The sequence below is a fragment of the Sinohyriopsis cumingii genome, chromosome 7 (genome assembly GCF_028554795.1).
Source record: "Sinohyriopsis cumingii isolate HCF-2022 chromosome 7, ASM2855479v2, whole genome shotgun sequence".
Lineage (NCBI taxonomy): Eukaryota > Metazoa > Mollusca > Bivalvia > Unionida > Unionidae > Sinohyriopsis > Sinohyriopsis cumingii.
Genome location: NC_142967.1, coordinates 72,716,671 through 72,740,079, shown reverse-complemented (window position 1 = coordinate 72,740,079; position 23,409 = coordinate 72,716,671). Strand labels below are relative to the sequence as shown.

At 37.2% G+C, this 23,409-nt stretch overlaps 1 protein-coding gene across 1 annotated transcript in view; it reads right to left on the bottom strand.

Annotated features, from left to right (window-relative positions):
* The window catches only part of LOC149795509 (dynein axonemal assembly factor 9-like), a 233,920-nt gene that overhangs the window by 68,272 nt on the left and 142,239 nt on the right, over nucleotides 1-23,409 (bottom strand). Inside the window, exons 22-25 of the mRNA XM_089965307.1 lie at nucleotides 15,038-15,141; nucleotides 14,396-14,542; nucleotides 9,993-10,072; nucleotides 551-655 (exon numbers count right to left, since the gene is read on the bottom strand). Coding sequence (XP_089821433.1) covers nucleotides 551-655; nucleotides 9,993-10,072; nucleotides 14,396-14,542; nucleotides 15,038-15,141 — 436 coding nt within the window. The remainder of the gene's footprint in view (nucleotides 1-550; nucleotides 656-9,992; nucleotides 10,073-14,395; nucleotides 14,543-15,037; nucleotides 15,142-23,409) is intronic.

Below are 23,409 nucleotides of genomic sequence, written 5' to 3'. Positions count from 1 at the left end.
TAAATTTTGTTTGACTTTTCAAACAAATTTATACCATTTCTATGTAATAATCACACAAGCATTTAGAACTTACCACAGGCATCTTGTGATATCAACTCAGACTTTTGGGTCGGCTTGTACGCAGGTCATGCACTTTTAGATTTTATACCTATTCAGTTTATGAGGGTAGGCTTATACGCAAACAGGTTTATAGGCGAGTATATATGGTACTTGGGTATAATGTGATATGTTCAATAAAAATTTGATGACAATGTATAAATGAAGCAGGATAATTTAATATGCAGATCCAAGCTTTACTGCTATCCATGACTAGTATGTAATTTATTAGACCTCTATAACATTTTTCATGGTCACAGCCAACATTTATAGCCAACATGCATGGATGTAACATTATAAGTTACATTTTGTCATGCATCCACCTTCTAATTTACTCTGCAACAGTCCTTACTAAGTCTCTCTCTCTCTCTCCCTCTGTGAAAAAGTACATATGAAGAAAATATGTTCCTAGCAGCCATGCTCTTAGTCTAAATTCTATCAAAGGACAATATACCTATAGAAGGTAGGCAGTGAAGAAACACACTTCCTAAGTGTTGTAACCCCAGATACTTTGGAACGTGGGTTTGCAGTCTCATATCTATGTTGCAGCAATGCATGTCTGGAAAAATAAAAAATAAAGTTAAGGAATTATTAATGCTGATATATCATAAAGACTGAATTACATTATTAAAAATGAAAAGAGCACTGACACCTCTACCTTGATAACTTGTGTACAGTGGGGTCAGAAAACACAGACTACAACACACAAGTGAGGCCACAAGCTACCAAGGTACCTCAAAATATTTTTAGAAAGGGCTGTGTGTGTATTGAAAGTGATAGGAAATGGATGGATGGGGTGTTAATAGTCAGTTACAGTAAATTCTGTCTTAAGTGACCCCAGTATGAATGACCAACTCTCATTAACAACCACAGTCATAATTTATGTATCAATTTTATTATATAAATGCACTGCCTCAGGTGACCTCACTACAAATGACCACTTTTCATTAACAACCAGTCATAATTTATCTATCAATTTTATCATATAAATGCTTGGTCTTAAGTGACCCCAGTATGAATGACCAACTCTCATTAACAACCACAGTCATAATTTATGTATCAATTTTATTATATAAATGCATGGTCTTAAGTGACCCCAGTATGAATGACCACCTCTCATTAACAACAAGAAGTCAAAATTTATGTATCAATTTTATTATATAAATGCACTGCCTCAGGTGACCTCACTACAAATGACCACTTTTCATTAACAACCACAGTCATAATTTATGTATCAATTTTATTATATAAATGCACTGTCTTAGGTGACCTCCAGTTGAACGCAATCAGTGACCACAATGTCTTGGCAAAATATGCATTTCGACATTGCTATGCGTGACTGCATTGAAAAAAGAGAGAAACACACTAATAACCATAATCTATTCCTCTGTAACTATGACTGCTCAGACCGTTTACAAAATATATATATCAAGACTAGCAAATGATCTCTGAAATTTTGTAGGTCATGCAGGTATTGTCATGCATTATTGTTTATAAACCAGACTGAAGTACAAACAGACTTTAAATAACTGTATCGCAAGAACAGAGAAGTGGACAGGCCCATGAATGAGCCAAAGAAAAACATCCCACATAGAACACAAACATACACATGCAAACATAACATAAATAGAGGGATTAGGAACTCTTTCAAACCCTTCTAACTTTCTATATTTCCTCTGAACAACTATACAGCTCCCGTACTGTACAGTTAAATAAAAAACTTTGGAAAACTTTGGCTAATAACCTAAATTAAGAGCAGACCAAACTCGAGTCTGGAGATATACAACTAAATAAAAAAAAGTATGGACCCTAACTCAAGTACAGCCACCTCATTTTAAGAACAAATTCTAAGAGGAGTGACACACATGATCACACACATAAAACAATAGGTTTTCTTTTTCTAATAATAATTAACGCACCACTCACTTGTCGAAATTCGAAATTATACTTATATATAATAATATAGGTCAGTATGATAACTGGGGTGATTGAAAAATACTGCTGTCCTGACACGAAAACTATATACAGCGTATAGCACTCACTCGATATAGCAGAACACACATAGCAAACATGGGACATAGGAGACCTCTAGCAAAGGTCACAAATAAATTCTATGGAAGGGATTCAAGTAAGGTGAAGGAAACCTAGCCCAGATGAACAACCCTATAGAAAACACTAGGAAACTATAAATACCCCATCAAAAACTTAATCAGAAAAATTTTTGATCGAAATTCTTTATTTAAATATGACAAACAACACACCTTCAGGGGATACACATACACATAAAACACTTTTTGTTTTATTTTCGGAAATTAAGGAATGTATCTGCCTGGTGCCCAACAAAAAAAAAACAACAACAGTGACAAGCACCATGACCTTTATTTAATCAATGTAACCATGGCCAGTGGAAAGGTAAAAACTGTTCTAAACCCCACCACAAAAAAAAAGGAGGCTGGCCATTGGTTTGTAAATTTGGCAGGTCAGTCATTTAGTATCATTTATTATAGACTGTAAACCAAGTTGAAGTACAAGTCATGAACTGCCAATGTAGTGATGAAGTCAATGTAATGGTCATATACATTGTCAGTCTTTGTAGTTAATCTGTAATGCCTGGAGGTGAATGAGGTCTTTGTCTATTAAATCAGCAAGTGAGAATCATTTCCTGGACTTAATAGTTATTGTTAAAGGGCTGTGTTGTTTGAGTGCTTTTTTTCTTCAAATGTTATAGTGATTACATAGCACAATCCCAGCCATCTTCTGTTTAAGTTGGTGTAACCAATTACACCCTTTGTTTATAAAGTTAATCCCTATATGTCATCTGTGAAATAAGCCACTGACTTTTATCCCTGAATAAATTATTCTGTTTCTGGATGAGTCAATTGTCTTTTTATTCCATTTATTGTACAGTGTACATATTCAAGGCAAGGAATATATATATATATATATATATATATATATATATATATATATATATATATATTCCATATTTCCCAAAACCAAGACAAAACCATCATTATAGTCATTATTATAATTAAGCACTAATAATGTTATCTCCTTAATAACAACAGCAGAACCTCCAACTAAAAAAGTAAAATTCTAAAACTGGAGGAAAGAATTAATGTCACTGACAGAAGTGAATAGAGGAGACCACTTTTTAGTGATCTTCAAATATAATGTGACGCATGTTTAATGATAGATGTATATATTTTTTTCTATATAATTTTTAATTCAGATGAATGCATGCAATATTTTAACAATAATCATGAATAAAGAATAGAATATATGTACTTGATTGTGGTTTTGTTTCCTTCTTGAACAGTTACAAAATTCAACATTGGAAACTGCTCATTTTGTACAAACTAGTTAAAAAAGACCACCTGTCTTGAGATAATTTTTTGTTGGCAGAAAAAAACTTTCTCATTTTTGGGTATAAATTATCTTTATTTTCAAGATAAGTATTCTTTGAAAGTATGCTAAAATTATTATTCCAAGAGATTTTAAGATGCATCACATGTGTACCAGTGACAACGCTGTATATTATTATACTGTCTAGCATGTAAATGTTGATACATTATAGTGTTTTTCTTGATTCAGAACCGAACTGGATTATTTGATTAAAAATATCTGGATAGTTATTTCAAGAAAAACTAAAGTCAAAACACAATTTTCTATTTAGGCTGTGATTTCAGTGCCAGTAATTGCAAAAATTGCTCTTTCTTCAGCAAAAATTAGAGTTCCAAATCAGGAATTTTAGGCTCTCTAGAAACTTTGGATCTTGCTTTTCCATAATGAACCCTATCAAAGAAACTAAGCATTTCATGCATAGTGTATGACCCTGCTTACCTTGATCTAATTTGGAAATGATTAGGATAAATCACTGATTCATGTTAGCTACCTAATGCTGTTACTTACCTAACAATATTTAAAACAATGTTTAATTGGTCAACTGAAATAAGTTAATTTGACAAGACCATATCCTAACTCTCATGCAGGTAGAATTTCAAGCCTTTTAGCAGTTTTATTTAACTTTAAACTTGGTTTGATACTAAGGACTAATTATTGTAATAATACAAATCAGGTCTACATTAATTGAAGTTAAGAATGCAACAAACACTTGCACAAGTTGCAGATCAAAACAAAGTTGGCATTAAGTTGATTCTCATTAAAACCTTGCAGGCACAACTTTACTGGTCAAGAACACTTTTCACATTTGAATGTACAGTATAAGGGCAAATCACATTTATTACACTGAAACTGAATTAAAGATAAAACATGAATTTCACCTGACAATGCTTATTTAACTGGTATTTACTTTTTAAATTCTGCTATTAATTAAAGTTAGGAGGCATCACTAACTTTTCCATCAACTGATATTTAATTGTATATTGTTATTTACAGTGTATTGAGAAGTTTTCTGAAAAGAAAATTTAACAAACTATATTAATTCATTTTAAAAGTTGTGAATTATATGATTTTCATTTTAAATTCTGTACTCTAGCTGCTGTTTTTTTTAATAAAAAAGCAACATATTAAGGTTCATTAGCTAATTTTGATTGCAAGGTTATTCATGTTCAGCAAGAAGGGCCTTAATATTTTGGTATTTTCTCAAAGAAAAAAAAATGGAATACAAACCTGGCTTCACGTTGTAAGTAGGTTTTAAAAATTACCTGGGAGCACAAAAACAAAGAAACTGTGTTCAGATATCATACATGTACATCATGTCATACTAATCATCGCTAAACACATTCTATGTACTAATATCTATGCACATGACCTCAAAATGTTATTATATCATGGTAAGGCCAGTCTTTCTGGTCTGATGCATAAGATCTGAGATGCCACTCAAATTTAACACATAACTTGCTGGTCTGCAGTAAAACTAGTGTTCAGAGATCAACCCCTCTGCAAAGAAAAATTGGTCTCTTAAGACAGGTGGTATCATATAACAGGTACGTCCAAAGGGTAAAGTTTTCAATATCAATATTCAAATGGGTTTAAAAAGTAAATACAACTTCAATGACTATACATGCATTTTATTATTTATTCATTGTTCTTGTTAAAGCATTCAGTGAAATATATATATATATATATATATATATATATATATATATATATATATATATATATATATATATATATATACACACACACACACACCAAGTAAATCAAGAGAGAGAATAGATTCAACCAGAAATAGAAAGAAAAAATTATTTACAGATAAAGCCAAATGCTAAATTCAACCACACCATTTAAGGATTGATATAGACTGCATGATCTGTGAAGCAGATGATACTTAAGTCTGCACAGCGTTTTTCATTTCACACCTCAATGAACACACAAATAAATGGGTTAATCATTACAATTAAATCTAACAAAGAAAAAATTAAACAAACCATTCTAACTTGTCAAACTGTGCATGAGTACATGCAAAATTGCAATCAGTATCCATAGTTTGCATAAAGCCAATCAGAAGACAGCAACATGTTCCCCGACTACAAGGCATAAACCATTGTATAATAATAATAATAATAATAATAATTATTGTTATTATTATTATTGTAACCCTTTGTCATTAACTCAATAAATGAGCAGCCTCCATTGGACTACATAGTCCAAATACCAAAGTTTAATATATGGTAGTGAAATACACATAATTATGATTAAGCTGAAACATTAACTTTCCAATTTGTTTAATTACTTTTACCCTTATTTCTCAATGTTTAAATTTTTGAGCAGGGCCTATTTGTCTCGGCTTGTGTATATTTTTTATTTCTTAGTTTTTGCAATACTGTAGTTTACTGGAAATGACGAACATGTCATTTAACAGGACTTTTTATCAGCATGAGAGAGAAAGTCTCCATTGCTTATGGATGTCAGCAATGTATGAACTGATCAAACACTCAAAATTAAATCCATTCATGTTGATCAGAGCTTGGAGAAAATCTTTTAAGGTTTAAGTGGAGGGCACAGCTGATTGTATTTACTATCAATGAAGAATCATTTCTTAAACAAAAACTTAAACAGTTGTTTATGAAAAAAATATTCTCCATAAAAATGACAAATAAATGGGTCATATACAATATAGTTTAGACCTCTCTCTCGTTCTCTCTCTCTCTGTGTGCAACAGACACACAGACAGAGAGGCAGGCAGACAATTTCCAAGATTGCAAGCTGCAAACTCCAAAAGAGCATGACTTGACTTACTCAACTCATCAGGTTAAAAACCCACCTAGTTTATGTTTTACTCCTCTGCTGTGTCAGGTCTATCCATATCAAATTCTTTCAAGAAACAAAAAAAAACCACTCGATGTGCTACAGTGAAAGCTGATGAGAAGATTTCTCTATCTTTCATTATGACACTAATAACATGGTGCTGGGTTTAAAAAACAGATTATAAAGGAACAATCAATACATACCTCTAAACTATGTACATTCATGACTGCTTGATTTTTAGAAGGACCTGGGAACTGACATTACTTTCTCACTACAATGGCAATTAGTGACATGCATCTCATTTTGGTTAACATATGATGATACCTGTTGATTTTTAAAAAACAAATAGAAGCCAGACACGTCTTTTTGTCATCGGAGTTCAGAACAATATGCAGTCTGCCTGCAGACCTTCCTCAGTGATCATGGCTAAAAAGGGTTAAATAGAGTTCCGTAGTGTTAATATCTGGTTTTGTGATGTAGTCATTCATAGCAGTGCTGAAACATATTTTGTTTAAAATAAGGACAGCTGGTCAAGTTCAGCAGATGGTCACTACAAACTGTGCAATTAAGTAACAAAAGTATAAATGTTACTGGCCACTCAAAGCAGAAGTAGCTCCAATCAGTTTTTAATGTAGTATGTTCAAAAGAAAAACATGACAGTTTATTATGGTTCACATATCAACTACTTGTTTTGATGGCTCTAAGAATGATATTATTAATTTAACCCAATTATACTAAACCCCTCAATGCATGTAATTCACCTTGCCAGATGGTGTTGTACAACTAAATAATATATCCATAACATAAAATCCTGTATTTGTTTCATGTATAATGTTCACCTAACTGCAACCAGCATTGCCTCACCTGTGCAAAACAAGCCAACAAATCTGGGTCTATGCTGTTCAATATAAACAATTTCTGAATTACTTCCCTTCAACAATACATAAAGGACCTCTAAGTCTTTACCTGAGCAGCAACATAAGTCCATGCAGCACTGCTAATATTGTAAACATTACAATGGTGAATCACCTATGCTGCTTTCTGACTTCCCCCATCCCAGGCAAGTTTGGGGATGTACATGACACCCAAAAAGTGCCCTCCTTCATGTTCCAGGAGGTGACTAATGAAGGCAAGAGCTGCAGGGGCTCAGTGGTTAGCATGCAGAACTTACAACTGAGATGATGTGGGTTAAAATCCTACCACTAGATCAGCCCAGGTCAGCTACCATGGTGTGTCCTCTAGTATGGCACTGTATTCCAATTGCCTCAGCATAACATACTTGTGTTGTTGCATCATAAAACCCCAAACCAAACCAAATGTCTCAGTTCTTTTCAATCTAATCTCTTGATTTGGGAAGTTATTATCACTGAATATAATTACAAATGTATATTGCTCGTTATTTGTTTCTAAACAGTTATCATCAATACATGTCCCTATATTTTATACTGTGCAAATATATTGTATTTTCTTCATATTTTTTTCGCACCCTGATTATTTGCCAACACCAAAATATATATATAAAAAAACTTTTTAACGTCTCATATTTTTAGATGAAGTTTTATGAACTTTCATTTTTGGACACAATCTAAGAAACCCTGATGTGCCATTATTCTTGATATATCAAAAAGATAAAATTCAGAATATCCATGAATGAATTCACAATAATCCCAAAATAGTGCTAATCCAGTCAATGAGCACTTTGTAATTCAAATGAATAATTTTGATAAACATTTTCTCTCATATTAAAAACAACTAATGGTAATATATGTATTGCAATTAGCAGACATGATCCTTTATTTTATCTCACTATACACAATCTAAACAAAGGTATGAATTAGTAAATTCAAAGGAATCTTAAAACAAAAACAAAAATTATTCTCAGCAGTATTATGTACAATGGATTAAGGGTAATTATCCTTTTTGGCAGTATTAAACACAGTGGATTATTGGCAGTATTATGTACAGTGGATTAAGGGTAGTTATCCTATTTGGCAGTATTAAACACAGTGGATAGAGGGTAGTTATCCTTTTGGCAGTATTATATACAGTGGATTAAGGGTAGTTATCCTTTTGGGCAGTGTTATGTATGAAGGATTAAGCATAGTTATCCTTTTTGACAGCATTACATACAATGGATTAAGGGTAGTTATCTTTTTTGACAGCATTATGTACAATGGATAAAGGGTAGTTAATCTTTTCAGCATTATTACATTACACACAATGGATTAAGGGTAGCTATCCTTCTGGCAGTATTACACACAATGGATTAAAGGTAGCTATCCTTCTGGCAGTATTACACACAATGGATTAAGGGTAGCTATCCTTCTGGCAGTATTACACACAATGGAGTAAGGGTAGTTATCCTTTGTGGCAGTATTACATACACTGGATTAAGGGTAGTTATCATTTTTGGCAGAATTACATACAATGGATTCAGGGTAGTCATCCTTTTGGCAGCATTATGTGCAATTGAATAACGTTAGTTTACATTTTTGGCAGAATTACACACAATGGATTGTGGGTAGTTATCCTGTTTGGCAGTAAATATGTTATGTACGGTGGATTAAGTGCAGCTATCATTTTTGGCAGTATTACATACAATGGATTATGGGTAACTACCCTTTTTTGGCAGTATTACATACAATGGAATATGGGTAGCTATCCTGTTTGGCAGTATTACATACAATGGAATATGGGTAGCTATCCTTTCTGGCAGTATTATGTATAGTGGATTAAGGCAGTTATCTTGTTTGGCAGCATTACATACAATAGATTAAGGGCAGTTATCCTTAGTGGCAGTAAATATGTACAGTGGATAAGTGCAGTTATCCATTTTGGCAGTACTACATACAATGGATTATGGGTAGCTATCCTTTTTGACATTATTACATACAATGGACTAAGGGTGGTTATCCATTTTGGCAGTGTTATGTTTGATGGATTAAGGGCTGTTATATCTAAATCAATAAAAGTTTTCCTTTGATTTGTATTTGCTTTTTTAATAACCCAGAGCTTTTTTGTCAGTGACATTTACTGAGTGACCTACCATAGAACACTGGACCTACCTGTTCAGTTGGGGCAACCCTCTAATGAGATTACACCACTGTACAACTAAAGTTTCACTTGTGGAAACATAAGGTGACTCTCCAGAAGTTTCTGAATTGTTAGTGTTCTGTCATTTATCTTGTCATTTGGATATAATATTTTTTATTATCTGATAAACTTTGATAGATTTAAAAATATAGGGAAAAAGAAACAATATTCACAATAAGGATGAATTTTTGGGCTTTGAACCGGACAACAGCAGACATTGACATCCGTAGGATACTGTTAATCCCTAACAGAATGAACTACACTTTCATTTCTTTTTGTGCACAGTGATGTCATGTTTTGTAGTATAGCTTGTATACCAACTGCTAGTGAGAGGTTATTAACATGGTGATTTTCTTTGAAACCAAACAAAACTGAGGCCCTAATACATGCATGGCTACATTTTCTGCTGGGAGACATCATATGCAACATTTTACTTTTATCCTATTTGTTTTCAAACACTAAATAAAGTAAGTCAATTTGTTTTCAAACAGCAAAACAATACTTGCATTCTGCAGTTCAAGATCATACAGAAAACATGGTACTACCGTATATGTATGTAATACTGTAAGGAACTATATATCTTTTCTTACATTCTCTTGAATTTTTCAGGAACATCTTCCAATGTTTGAAGAGGTGGCATTTCCGATTCTGTCTTCCACTGATGTAAAACCTACAATTGAAAATTGTGATAAAACTTTAACACTGTTTTGGAAGAATAAAGAAAACTGAACAGCAAATATCTGCCTAATATTTCTAAAAAAATTTATGAGTGGAATTTGCTGGAGATCAAACATTTTTGGTAAAAAATCTGCTGATAAATAAGAGCTGCACAGTAATACACCACCATAACATGATGGTCAGGGTCCTGAAAGTGCCATCAAGTTCTTAACATACTGTGCAGTTTCTTGCTAATACACTCAAACTAACTTCTCAAACAATGCATTCAGAAACATTCATGTGCGCTAGACATGTCCAAAGGGACTGATTTTTCAGAAAAATAAAATGTATCAATCAATCAGACCATGGCAGTTTCTAAAAGGAAACTAGTATTTAGGCTTGAAAAGTACTTCAACTGAAATTTGTATATGATCTCGTAATGATTTTGAGATGATTAATTCAGCAGATGTAAAATGGGTTGAACTGAGTTTGGGAATAAAACATTTGATTTCATGGGTAGAGTGATCCCAAAAAATCAGCTATGATCTCTAAAACACAGGAAAAAATAAATAAAATGAGCCCTATATTAACCGAACTGCCATTGTTAACTATGATTTTGCAAGGGAGCAGTATGTTTGATTATACTGCAAAATCTCTCCACCCCTAAAATCTATATGGATATGTTCCAGTATTCACAATAGACAATTTCCAAATTACTTCCCTTGAGCAATACACTCTTCCTCGATAACTCGTGCACAACAGGGTCCACAAACATAGACTGCACTATAAGTGAGGTGCAAGTTACCGAGAGACCTCCAAAAAGTGAAAAAAATTGCTTTGACATTGAGAAAACTGGGGGGGGGGAGCGGTGTTGGAGAACTGGGCTGTTTATTGACTGAATCCTCATTTTACAATCACGTTGATAATAATTTTTAATAACACGCTTTTTCTAAGGAAGTTGTTCGTTATTCTGTTTAAATAACATTTATTTTCAAAATGTCCAACATCTGAAAGATCATTGCAACTGGTTTCAACAACCATTACGTGTACATGAAAAAAAAAATCGTTGTATTACATCACTGCTTTTTGTTTTCTTGATGAGTCTGGTTTCCATAGTGTTGTTTAATATTATCCTGCCAAATCCGGAGTCCACAGAGCAGGGAACGAGACTAACTGTTGATACACCACCAAACAAGATTCCTTTTTTTCAAAAACATGCTACATTTATTTTGTGAGACAATCGTCTATGTCGAAACTCAAGTTTTGTATTGTTCAATTAGTACAATATTGATGTCGTAATTTCATTGGAAGTAATAATGAAACTTCTTATCATCCTTGAGGATATCTCTAAGTGCCAGCTCAAGAATTCTCTGAAACTCACTTGCCCACAATGGTCCGTATCTGTGAAGTGAAGCTCTTTATTTTATGAAGTATTCATTTTGCTTGGCTGCATTGTTATCTTTGATCACAGATATGAAAGAGTCGGTTAATTTAAGGTAGTTTATGTTACATACACAATAACATCTATAAGTGTTCGATTTATCAAATTAAGTGAGTTCACCTGACATATGACCAGGGCCACTAGATTTTAAGTTTGTAGGATTTTTGTGCCTTTTAACTTTTCTTTTATTCCACCTTCTTTATTTGATTCAAAAGACATAATTAACGTGATAATACAAAGAAGGCCAGCTTTTAATTCAGTGCAACAATACAACAAATACTTCAGGAAGTAAGTTATCAAAACACAGGTGGCACTCAATTAGGTTCTCAGAGAAATGCTCGCTGACATAGCTGTTAAGGTAGATTGACACATTTTACGTTTAATTACAAGAGGACACATTGCATTTATTACGATCACACTTAAAAGAAACTAAAAGATAGAACTAGAACACAAATTTTATTTGATAAAAATATTATTTAATTTGTATTTATTTATTAAAGTACTGCCTCCACTCAGCATGACATTTTCATTATCAAAATTTCCTTACATACCATTAATTGCGGTGTACTAGGAATGTTGTTTGGAAAGAAAATGTAAAACATTGTATGAACTATTTTTAAATTTGATTTTTCAAAGTGCTGATTAAAATTTCCAGGTCCTATCTACCGTTTTTGATGATAAAACGAGTGATACATTAGTTTCCGTTACCAATTTTGATCGCGATTTTCTTCAAGTTCAACAAACAGGGATCAATTTTTGGGGTATTTTCTGGTTTAGAAAATGGGATCCATGCCTGACCCTGTGTTATAAGTAGGTTCGCGATTTATCAGGGTGCAAGTTATCGAGGGAGTGGTGTACTCATATCATCAGACCGAAGTAGATTACTGTCAACAAGAATACCAAGAATTCTGCCCATGGAAACCATTTTTAATTTTTCATTATTATAGAAAATCTTGTCGTCTCTTTAATTTTTTATTTTTTTCTTCCTGTTTTGTTGTGAATGAAACCCTTGTTTTATCTGCATTTACAATCATGCCATTCTCCTTAGACCACATTTTAAGCTTATGTTTGCCATTAAAATTATTTTCTAGTTCATTTCTGCAGCTGTGTTCATCAGGAAGAGTAACATTATCAGCATTATTTCCAATTTTAATGGGGAAACTTGCACATGAAAATAGCATACAATAGTGGTCCATATTACTCACTGTGGGGAAACTTGCATAAGAAAATAGCAAACAATAGTGGTCCATATTACTCACTGTGGGGAAACTTGCATAAGAAAATAACAAACAATAGTGGTCCATATTACTCATTGTGGGGAAACTTGCATAAGAAAATAGCAAACAATAGTGGTCCATATTACTCATTGTGGCTCAGCAGAGTTTGTTTTTTACTTTCTGATATATTTTGATTTAGATTCACTTTTTGAATCTGTCATTTAAGTATGAAACTGATGATTTTTTAAATGTGTCTCAGTATACACTGCAGAAACTTCAAAAAGTTCAAAATACAGCTGTTCTGATCATCCTAAGAGTATCAAGAACTGACCAAACCTCCCCCTGCTCTGTAACCTTCACTGGCTACCCATTCAATCCAGAATCAAACACAAACTCTGTTCACTATGCTACATTTCACTGACTGATTCAGTATACCTATCTGACCTCACCCTAGTGTATACCCTATCTAGAAACTTATGCTTCTCTTCCAAGACCACTCCGGTGGCCTAGTGGTTAGATCATCCACCTCAGCTGAAAGAGGTTGCGGGTTCAAACCACAACCAAGTCATACCAAAGACTTATAAAAATGGTACTAACAGCTGCCTTGCTAGGTGCTCAGCATTAAGAGGTTAGTGTTAGGACTGGTTGCCATGGTGCCGGGATAAACGAGTCTGGGTGGGATAGGATGCTACATGTCTGCAGCATGATGCCCCAGTGCTAGACATCACTATAAACTGCCACACTGCAGATATCATAGTAATATGACTGAATTTATTTTAAAGCTATGTTAAAAATCCAAATCACACACAGACACACTCCTCTCCCAACACTCATATTCTCACTGTTCCCACTGTGTAAATGAAGTCATATGGACAATGTGTTTTGTGTACTAGTTACAAGGAATGAATTGCCCATTGATCTTAGGCACAAGGACACTGTCATCTCATTTGAGTGCTCTTAAAATGCACCTATTCTGACTACAAGAGCAGACTTAAAGATTTACTAATGTTTGTTTCCTTAATTATTGTCAGCATGTTTTGTTTTGTAATTTAATGGTCTTTTGCTTTTATAATCTTGTAATTGTATATGTTTTTATCAAATATTGTAAAGCCCTTCAAGCTTCTAAAGACTAAGTGTTGTACTGGATAAGTTTTTAGATTTTTCTATGCAAATTTCATGATCCAAAAAATCAAACACTGTTCAAAATATGCAACATTAACTGACAAGAGCTTTAGCTCTATGCCATCAATGGAGTTCACTAGGTCTATGAGGCAATGCACACACCTCTTTAAATCAGAACATGTTGAATATTTTTTGAGCTATGCTGGTTACAAGGATCTGGTGGATGGCAATACCTCCTTCAAAACAGTACCTGACAAGATGTTACCTTTAAAGGCACATTTATATGTCCTATGCAATTCACCTACAATGACATCCACTCATGTGCAGGAGTTGCAGATCTTTGGTGGTTACAAGAAAAGTGAATGGACTGACAGACAGGAAATGTGATTAATGTATGGTAACTACATCTTGCTGTAGGCCCCTAATTAGACTGACTGGATGAGAGCATAAAAGTACAAAACTAGTGGTCTTCTTTGAATGGAGATTAACTAGTTAATCTAAAACATATGTTTTAGAGAAAAAAACATAAAAAAATACACAACAATAGTACAAGTACCTCAGAGAAAATCAATTTGTTGGCCTTAGTCTTTGGTGTAAATGCCAAAACAACCTGCATACTTTCAGACTGAAGATGAGGAGGAAGCCTTGACATGATGGATGACTTGCACTCCAATACTAGCAAGGCAACTATACTGGGTGAATCCTGTATTTTAAAAAAGTAAAAGATAGGGTAAAATGTATCATCTTGCCTCAAACAAAAAATTTATATTTGTTAACATTAAGTTGATTAATCTTCAAGTCAACCTACTTGTTAAAGTCTACAAATTTAAAAAGTAAATTTCTTACTGTCTCATTTAAAAGACTGTAAATGATGAAAAACTGTTTGGCAACCATACAACAAAAATGCATATGTGAGCAGTTAGTTGACGTGGATGTGCCATATCTTATTGCTGTTCCTTCCAATGACTGTTCCATTCAAACTTTTATTAAGAGATTCTCAAATGAAATGACCAAAGAATGATGTTATTATAAAAATGGTTCTTAGCCAAACAAAACAGTTTCATCTTATGTTCAATAATGATAAATGCTCAACCAGGTTTGGTTCTGATTTTTAGTCTTCGTCACTTGTTATTAACCAATCCCACACTATCACTTATAAAAAGTGAAAAGAATTTGACTTGCTATGTTTGATACTTACGCCATCAAAGAAGCTGGCAGATTTCAACTGGGAACCATGCAGAGCTGTAGCACCAATGTTAGGGTGTGACATGATCAAACCATTCTCGTATACATACAGATTAGCTGTGCAAGAAAAAGAAAACTCTCTAAAACACTCATGTTGGATGATAGTTTTGAAATTATTATAGACAAAACATCAACATGCATTATGCTACACACAATTATTTTTATTATTTTTCTCGTCTTGAAATTTAAATTTATTTGTAACATATCAGCAATCAATGAAAACTCATACCTATATGTATACAGACATATATAAATATGTATACACACATGCATACCTACAGATACAGAAATACATACACATATACACATACATTATGCATAACAATACACCATTCTCTCACTAACATGCAGACAGACTCATAATGCAGGGTCAGGCTTCAGACACAAGGATGAGAAGAAGTCTCACTATTACTTGCGATAAAATCGTCAATATGTAACAACAAATTTGTATAAAAAATTGAGTTTTGATGTTTACAGTTGTTTCCCAAGAAAAGAGTCTTTAGTTTTTGTAAAAAAAAAGGAATCTTACTGTATTGTGAATCAACAACAACAAAAAGAAGTGATGCAACACACAATAGTTTGCACACACATGCTGGCTGCTGAAACCATTTGGAACAATGTTAAAGATCTTTCAGAGGTTGAGTACAGTGTGACCCCTCTATAACATGGTAGTTGGGAGCCATAGAACCCGACCATGTTATAGACTGAATCGTGTTATAAGCAGCCAGGTCAGTTAGCTGAAGAAAATGATGCATGTACCCAAAAAAATTGCAAGGTGGGGAGGTAGATAATAAATGCGGGCAGTAAAATATGTGCTTCATCGGCAGTTACCATCTTAAATCACTGCACATTAAATGAGAAATACACTACACCTGTAGTGAAAACAGAGAAGGCATATATAATAGTTTACTTTATTTAGAGAACCACGAATTGGTACATATACATGAATACTTTTATATATACATGTCTAATGTATAACATAAATAGAGTATCAACACTGTGTACTCACCTGCGAACCTCATCATGTACATTGAATCCACAATGCAAGCGATTCCATTGAAAATATGCACACACAGAGATTAAATATATTCAATAATTTTGTCACAGGACATATTGGTCTGAGTTCAGTGGAAAAAACATAGCACAATCACATAACGAATGATGAAGCACATTTACTTTTCAGCATGTCCCAAGTCGGTAAAAGTTAGTGTTTTAAGCCGCCATTGGTAGCGTTTGCAAACATAAACTTTTTCCCTGCATAAAGGAAACTTTCACGCCACAGTTAGTGTGTTCCAGTCATGTTGGATAATGAAAAAGTCCATCAGATTCCATTACTTTTATTTAAGTTTGGTATTGACTTCCTTTTAAGAAAAGTTCTTTGTTTTTATTGAAGACTGTAGTCGGCTTTCTTTGATGGAGGGTTCATGCGTTATTGAAGTCACTGCTAAGGACAGCTTTGGATAACCAAACAAATGCCCATTTCATATTGTGGAAGCAACATCAAATAATTGAAGTGCATGATTGAGACTGATTTTTTTTTCTCCATTTGCCGAGTACATTTTCATAACAATTGATACTTCAAAGGTAATATGTTTCCTTTGAAATTTCAGCAAACTATTTTATCTGGGTACATTTTTAGAAAGGAATTGGCCATCATTTGGTCTATTCTAGTTACTGTTCCTCCCTGCCTATTGAATAAACCAATAAGTATGATGTGTTTTTTTAAATTATTATTATGTTTTTTTACATTTGCGGTAACAGCATGATGCTGCCTTCCATGCATGCGTCAGAAATTTAACAAAGGGGTGTTCTGAAAGACTTGATTCTGACTGAAAAGAAGAGGAATTTTACTTACCATCCACACACAAATGTCAGTCTTTGTAAATATATTAATTACTAGCGAGTGGCCAAAAATCCAACAAAAGCTACATTACGAGATAATGCCTTGTCCAGTTGATCTCCGTTACCAGAAATGTCAACAACAAAAAAGCAGATATCTCACAACATACAGTACTCATGCTAGATGTCAAGATAATCAGATTATGATATAACAATGCACTCTTAAGATGGTTTGTGTGTGTGTGTGTGATTTTGATTTTTAATGTAGCTTTAAAAAACATTCAGTCATATCGCTACGATTTCTGCAGAGTGGCAGTTTTAGTGATGTCTAGCACTGGGGCATCATGCTGCAGACATGTAGCATGATGTCCCACCTAGTCACATTATCCTGACACCAGACTGACCAGTCCTAGCACTAACCTCTTAATGCTGAGCACCAAGTAATTTAGCTGCTAGTCTTCTTGGCATCCGTCCGTCTACGAGAGACGATGGCATAGCTCCAAAGTACGCTTTTGCTTATCCTTCTTTTTAGCTCTCTTTTCAGCTTGCTTTATTCTTCTCTTTTCCTCTGCGTTTTGAACTCCCTGCCTGACAGCTAGACGCCAGCTGGAACGGTTGTTTGCATAGCTCTCCCAGTCGTTGACATTGATGTTTGCTGTCTTCATATCCTTCTTGCAAACATCTTTGTAGCGCAGATGTGGTCGTCCAGTTGGTCGTGCACCTTCTGCTAACTCCCCATATAACAGGTCCTTGGGAATGCGACCTGGGTCCATTCTCTTGACATGGCCGAGCCAGCGAAGGCGCCTCTCGCTGAGTATGGAGAACATGCTGTTCATGTTGGCGCGTTCTAGAACTTCTGTGTTGGGTACTTTGTCCTGCCACTGGATGTGCAGAATGCGCCGCAGACATCTCAGGTGGAAGCTGTTGAGTTTCCTCTCGTGTCTTGCATAGGTGGTCCATGTTTCGCTGCTGTAGAGAAGTGAGCTGAGCACGCACGCTTGGTAGACACGCAGTTTGGTCTTCTCTGTGAGGTTGGGGTTGTTCCAGACCCTCTGGTTAAGTCTGGCCATCACTGCTGCTGCCTTGGCAATCCTGCCGCCCACCTCAAAATCAATGGAGAGTGAGCTGGAGATGTTGGACCCGAGGTATGTGAAGTTCTCGACAACTTCCAAATTGTACCCATCGATGGAGACAGAGGGAGGGGAGTCTGTGTCCTGTGCCATGACATTTGTTTTCTTCAAACTGATGGTCAGTCCAAATTCCTTACATGCATGGGAGAGGCAGCATACCAGCTGCTGAAGTCCATCTTCCGTGTGTGATGTCAAGGCTGCATCGTCGGCAAAGAGCAATTCACGGATGAGTACCTCTGTGACTTTAGTCTTAGCACGGAGACGGGCGATGTTGAACAGCTTGCCGTCAGCCCTGGTATGGATGTACACTCCCTCGTAGCAGTCCTTGAATGCGTACTGGAGAAGCATGGAGAAGAAGATGGCAAAGAGCGTCGGTGCAAGGACACAGCCTTGTTTGACTCCGCTAACGACTGGGAATGCTTCAGATGTTGCGCCATTGAAGCACACTGTGCTGTGCATGTTCTCGTGGAACGACATAATGACAGCAAGCAGACGTGGGGGGCAGCCGATCTTCTGCAGAAGTCTGAAGAGTCCACTCCGACTAACCATGTCAAACGCCTTCGTCAGGTCTATGAAGGCAACGTAGAGGGGCATCCGCTGCTCGCGACACTTCTCCTGCAGCTGACGTAGTGAGAAGATCATGTCTACAGTTGACCTGCCGGCTCAAAATCCACACTGGGATTCTGGGTAGACGCGGGAGGCTAGGATCTGCAAGCGTGCCAAGGCAACACAGGCGAAGGCCTTTCCGACGATGCTGAGGAGGGAGATGCCCCGATAGTTGTTGCAGTCACTACGGTCTCCTTTGTTTTTGTACAAAGTGACGATGTTGGCATCATGCATGTCCTGTGGGATGTATCCCTGTTCCCAGCAAAGGCAGAGGAGTGTGTGTAGGGGCTGGAGCAGTGCTGGTTTTCCGCTCTTGAGGACTTCAGGCGGAATGCCGTCGCTTCCAGGAGCCTTCCCACAGGCAAGGCAATCGATGGCTTTTCCGAGCTCTTCCAGGGTGGGCTGTGTGTCTAGCTCCTCCATGACAGGCAGGTCTGGAATGGCGTCCAGGGCAGTTCCAGTGACATTGTTTTGGGTTGCATATAGCTCGAGATAGTGCTCAACCCATCGCTGCAGTTGTTTCCCCTGGTCTGTGATGACTTCGCCCGTCTTGGACTTGAGGGGGGCAGTCTTGTAGCTGGGTGGGCCTGTCGCTTGTTTGATACCCTCATACATTCCTCTTGTATCCCCGGTGTCAGCAGCTGTCTGTATACTGTTGCAAAGGTTCAGCCAGTAGGTGTTGGCACAGCGGCGGGCGGTCTTCTGGGCATTATTCCTTGCAATCCTGAGGGCTTGTAGTGTTCTGGGACTAGGTGCAGCCTTGTATGCCAGGAGGGCTTTCCTCTTTGCCTCAGTCACGGGCTCCATCTCCTCCCAGTTTGCCTCATACCAGTCGACATTCTTTCGCTCCCTCTTCCCGTAAGCTGTGATGGCTGAATTGTACACAGAGTCACGGATATGGGACCACTTGGAATCAATGGTGTCATCAGGTGTCACTTTGGTGAGGGCTTCCTTCAGTTTGCTGATGAACTGCTGTGTTTTCTCTGGGTTGCTTGCACAGCAGGTGTTGATACGTGGGTGACCCTTCTTCTTGGCGTGGTGCAGCTTCTTGGGTAATATTCGCACCTTGCTGGCCACGAGGGAATGGTCCGTGTCACAATCGGCACTGTGGTAGCTGCGGGTAAGGAGGACACTGGCCAGTTCTGCACGCCTGGTGATGACGAGGTCTAGCTGGTGCCAGTGGCGTGAACGTGGGTGTCTCCACGACACCTGGTGGATCTCCTTGCATTTGAAGAAAGTGTTTGTCACACATAGGCTGTGGGAGCAGCACATCTCCAGCAGTCGCTGACCATTCTCGTTGATCTTTCCCCTTCCGTAAAAGCCGAGACAGGTGGACCAGGCCTCATGGTCAGCTCCCACTCTAGCATTGAAGTCTCCTAGTAAGTAAAGGCTTTCATTGTTGGGGATACTAGATATTGCCTGATCCAGAGCCTCATAAAACTTGTCTTTCTCCTCGTAGGTGGAGTAGAGGGTTGGAGCGTACACACTGAAGATGTTGACCGGGCCTAAGGATGTTGACAGCCGGAGGGCAAGGATTCTCTCAGTACCTGATGATGGAGGTTCAATGAAGGCGATTAGCGTGTTCTTGACGGCAAAGCCTACACCATGATGCCTAGGTTCATCCAAGGGCTTCCCCTGCCAAAAGAATGTGTAATTGGCTTCCCTGATGGTGCCGCTGTCAGCCAGTCGGGTCTCCTGGAGGCAGGCAATGTCGATGTTCAGTCGGGAGAGTTCTCTGTCAATGACGGCAGTCTTCCGTGCATCGTCGATCTGCTGTAGGTCAGTGGTCAATCCAGGACACATGGTCCTGATGTTCCAGGTTGCAAAACGAAGAGTTGGAGTCTTTTTATTTCTTCTTTTAGTCTTTCCTGGTGCAGAGTTTTGTGGCCCACTTGTCGAGATGGTTCTCTAAGCTCCACGCACCCAGTGAAGCAGGCAGGCCATGGCAGGCAGCACCTTACTGACTGGGGGCTGCCCAGCTTGAGGCGGGCGGTAGCTGTCCAGTGAGACCTGATGATCTCTCCCACCGTCAGAAGTAACCCCTGGCGCCAAGCTCTACGCCAATCGAGCTTTGACTTAGAACCGGTAAACTGCTACTTCTCGTGTTGTGCCGACGCCGTACGACGACGCTGGAGTGTCCTCTCCAGTGGAGCTATGAAGCCTGGGCAGGGTGGTATGGAGAATCAGCTGTTGCCCATGCAGCAGATCCCCCCTCTCCACGCAGCTGGTGTGCCCAAGGGAACGACGAATGCCGATACAGCTTGGCACCAACGGCGTCGCAGGAGTTGCCGGAATGACGTTAAAGTCAATGTCATACCGCCTTAGGGACTCCATCTCCGGATTTTCTGTCGGGGTTTACTCCCTTAGCCTTTCCCATGAGTGGGTATAGCCACAAGGCAGCAGAGGTTTGGAATCGGAGTTTTCCTTCTCCTAGATGAGCTACCATCCAAGGTTTACGAGTCCAATCTACCCGAAGCAACTGGTTTTAAGGCGCCAGTGGGCCGCCTTCACCCCTTCTCCTGTTAGTAGAAAACATGGTCTGCCGGGCTTCAAATCTAAGCCACTCGCGAAGGCCAGGAGCTGGATTTTAGTTGACAGAGGCAGTAAGAGACGCAGGCCGTATGGGGCATTTTGGAGGATTGGGGCGCTTGTCTCCCACTCCCACCCCGGGCAATGTCAACCTTAGACCACTTAGCTGCTAGTACCATTTTTTTTAAAAGTCTTTGCTATGACTTGGCCAGGTTTAGAATCTGTGACCTCCCACATCTGAGGTGGATGATCTAACCACTAGGCCACTGGAGTGATCATCATTTAAGAAAAAGCAGAGGAATGAACAAGAAAGAGATAGGAACAGCTTCAAAGCTTCTGTAACAGCTTCTTGTTTGTAAAAATGTTTATATAGATAATTAAGAAACATGAATGAAGAGCATCAGAGATGAAGTAATTGTAATTGGGAAAAATCAAGGTGGAAAGTTTAAAGTGAAAAAAAAACCACTACAAATTTTTTTTTATTTGTAAAAGAGACATTTTATGGAGAAATTGTCACCAAAGATACTTTGAGAAAATGTATCAGAAATAGTCACTGTTTTAAGAACAATCCTCGAAGAACACGTCTTTCTATGAGAATCTTGACTCCTCTGTCAATCTGACAATTGAAAAACAACACTGAAGTAATAATTTGTCTCATTTAAAAAAATCTACATTAGAGATCCAAATTACACACACACACACACACACACATACACACACACTTTCTTGAATGATGAATATGATATTGTTTTTGCCCTTATAATTAATTCAAGAGTTCCCAAAACAGCTGATCAATGATGGTAATATGAATTTCATCCCAATGTTCCTGTTTATCTAATCTGTACAGCTCCATAGCTTCAGATATACAAAGCTGTACAGGGCACATAACCCGCATGTCAAAGCTAAAGCTATCAGGAAATAAGTTTTGCATGATCACACTCTCTGCGAGGTCCAGGCTAATGGCTCAAGTTTATCTGAATTGAGCCATGTTAACCCTTTACCTCATGCAAGCGCCTTTGGACACCTCTACTCCATTCACATGGAAGCGCCTTTTGACGTGTCTACTCTATTCGCATGGAAGCACCTTTTGACATTTGCTGTAAACATCAACAATTTTTAGCCGGTTTTCATAGCGCCACCTTCATGGAAAACCCCCTATTAAATACTACATTCATTTCTGCGAATGACAATTATGTCAGATCACGTGGTCACTGTTTATGCTCTCGTCGATATCTGCTATTTAAAGTAACTGGTTTGTAATCTCCACTCTCCAAAATGGAGGTCGTGGATTTCATTCAGTACTTACAAAGTTTTCACGATTAGAATCACAACTATGAAAGCTTTAATAACTTAAGTAAAGGCTCTGATATTGATGTAGGCAGCAATTAGTTTTTATAAATTATCAAATTCAGATGACTTAGTGATGTAGACGCAGACAAAAAACTTGTAAATTTCGAGTATGAGAAATGGCAGCTACAGTTGGTCACGCGGTCTCACTGACTTGATGGTGAATGAGTTCTCTCAAGATTTTAAAGCACATAAAAAAATCTTCCGTGAAAAATAATTACACAGCTATAACAATCAGACTTTACTCTTAAATTTTTCCACACATAATAGATGTGTACCAAAAATGTAAAATGGTTCAAATTGCTGTTAAACGTAACATACACTACATTGCTTAACAGTTAACAGGCAGGTCTATGCGTATGGAGTCGAATAGGCAACAGGTGTTCTATTTATAGCGTGCTGCACTTTGTAACTATGCTCTGTGAAGTAAAGGGTTAAGAAACCAAACAGATTCCATTTTGGAAACTGGGTGAGAGATTTTGGTCTATTCAAATCAAAATTGGCTTGAAGGTCCAACAGATCTTTATCATGACATATCTTTGGCTGAGAAAGTGCACACAAGAAAAGGAGATGAAAAGCACAATGACTTTTTTTAGAAAGCTTAAAGTTAGTAAACCTGCCATGATTCCTGAATGTGTCACATCAAATCTTAAATCAGTATAATTTGATGGTAACTGATTCCCACTTTTCTTCTCCTAGAGCCAATGAAAAAAGCTGGCTAGTTGAGTGATATTAGCACAAAAATGGACAATGTTATTGATGCCACACCAGTCCCTGAAAACAAGCCACTTTTCCTAAAAAGCCTTCAGAGGGAGGGTCTTTTTGCTCTCAAGAATCTCTCCCTAAAGGTCTAAATTCCTTCTTGCAAGGCTGT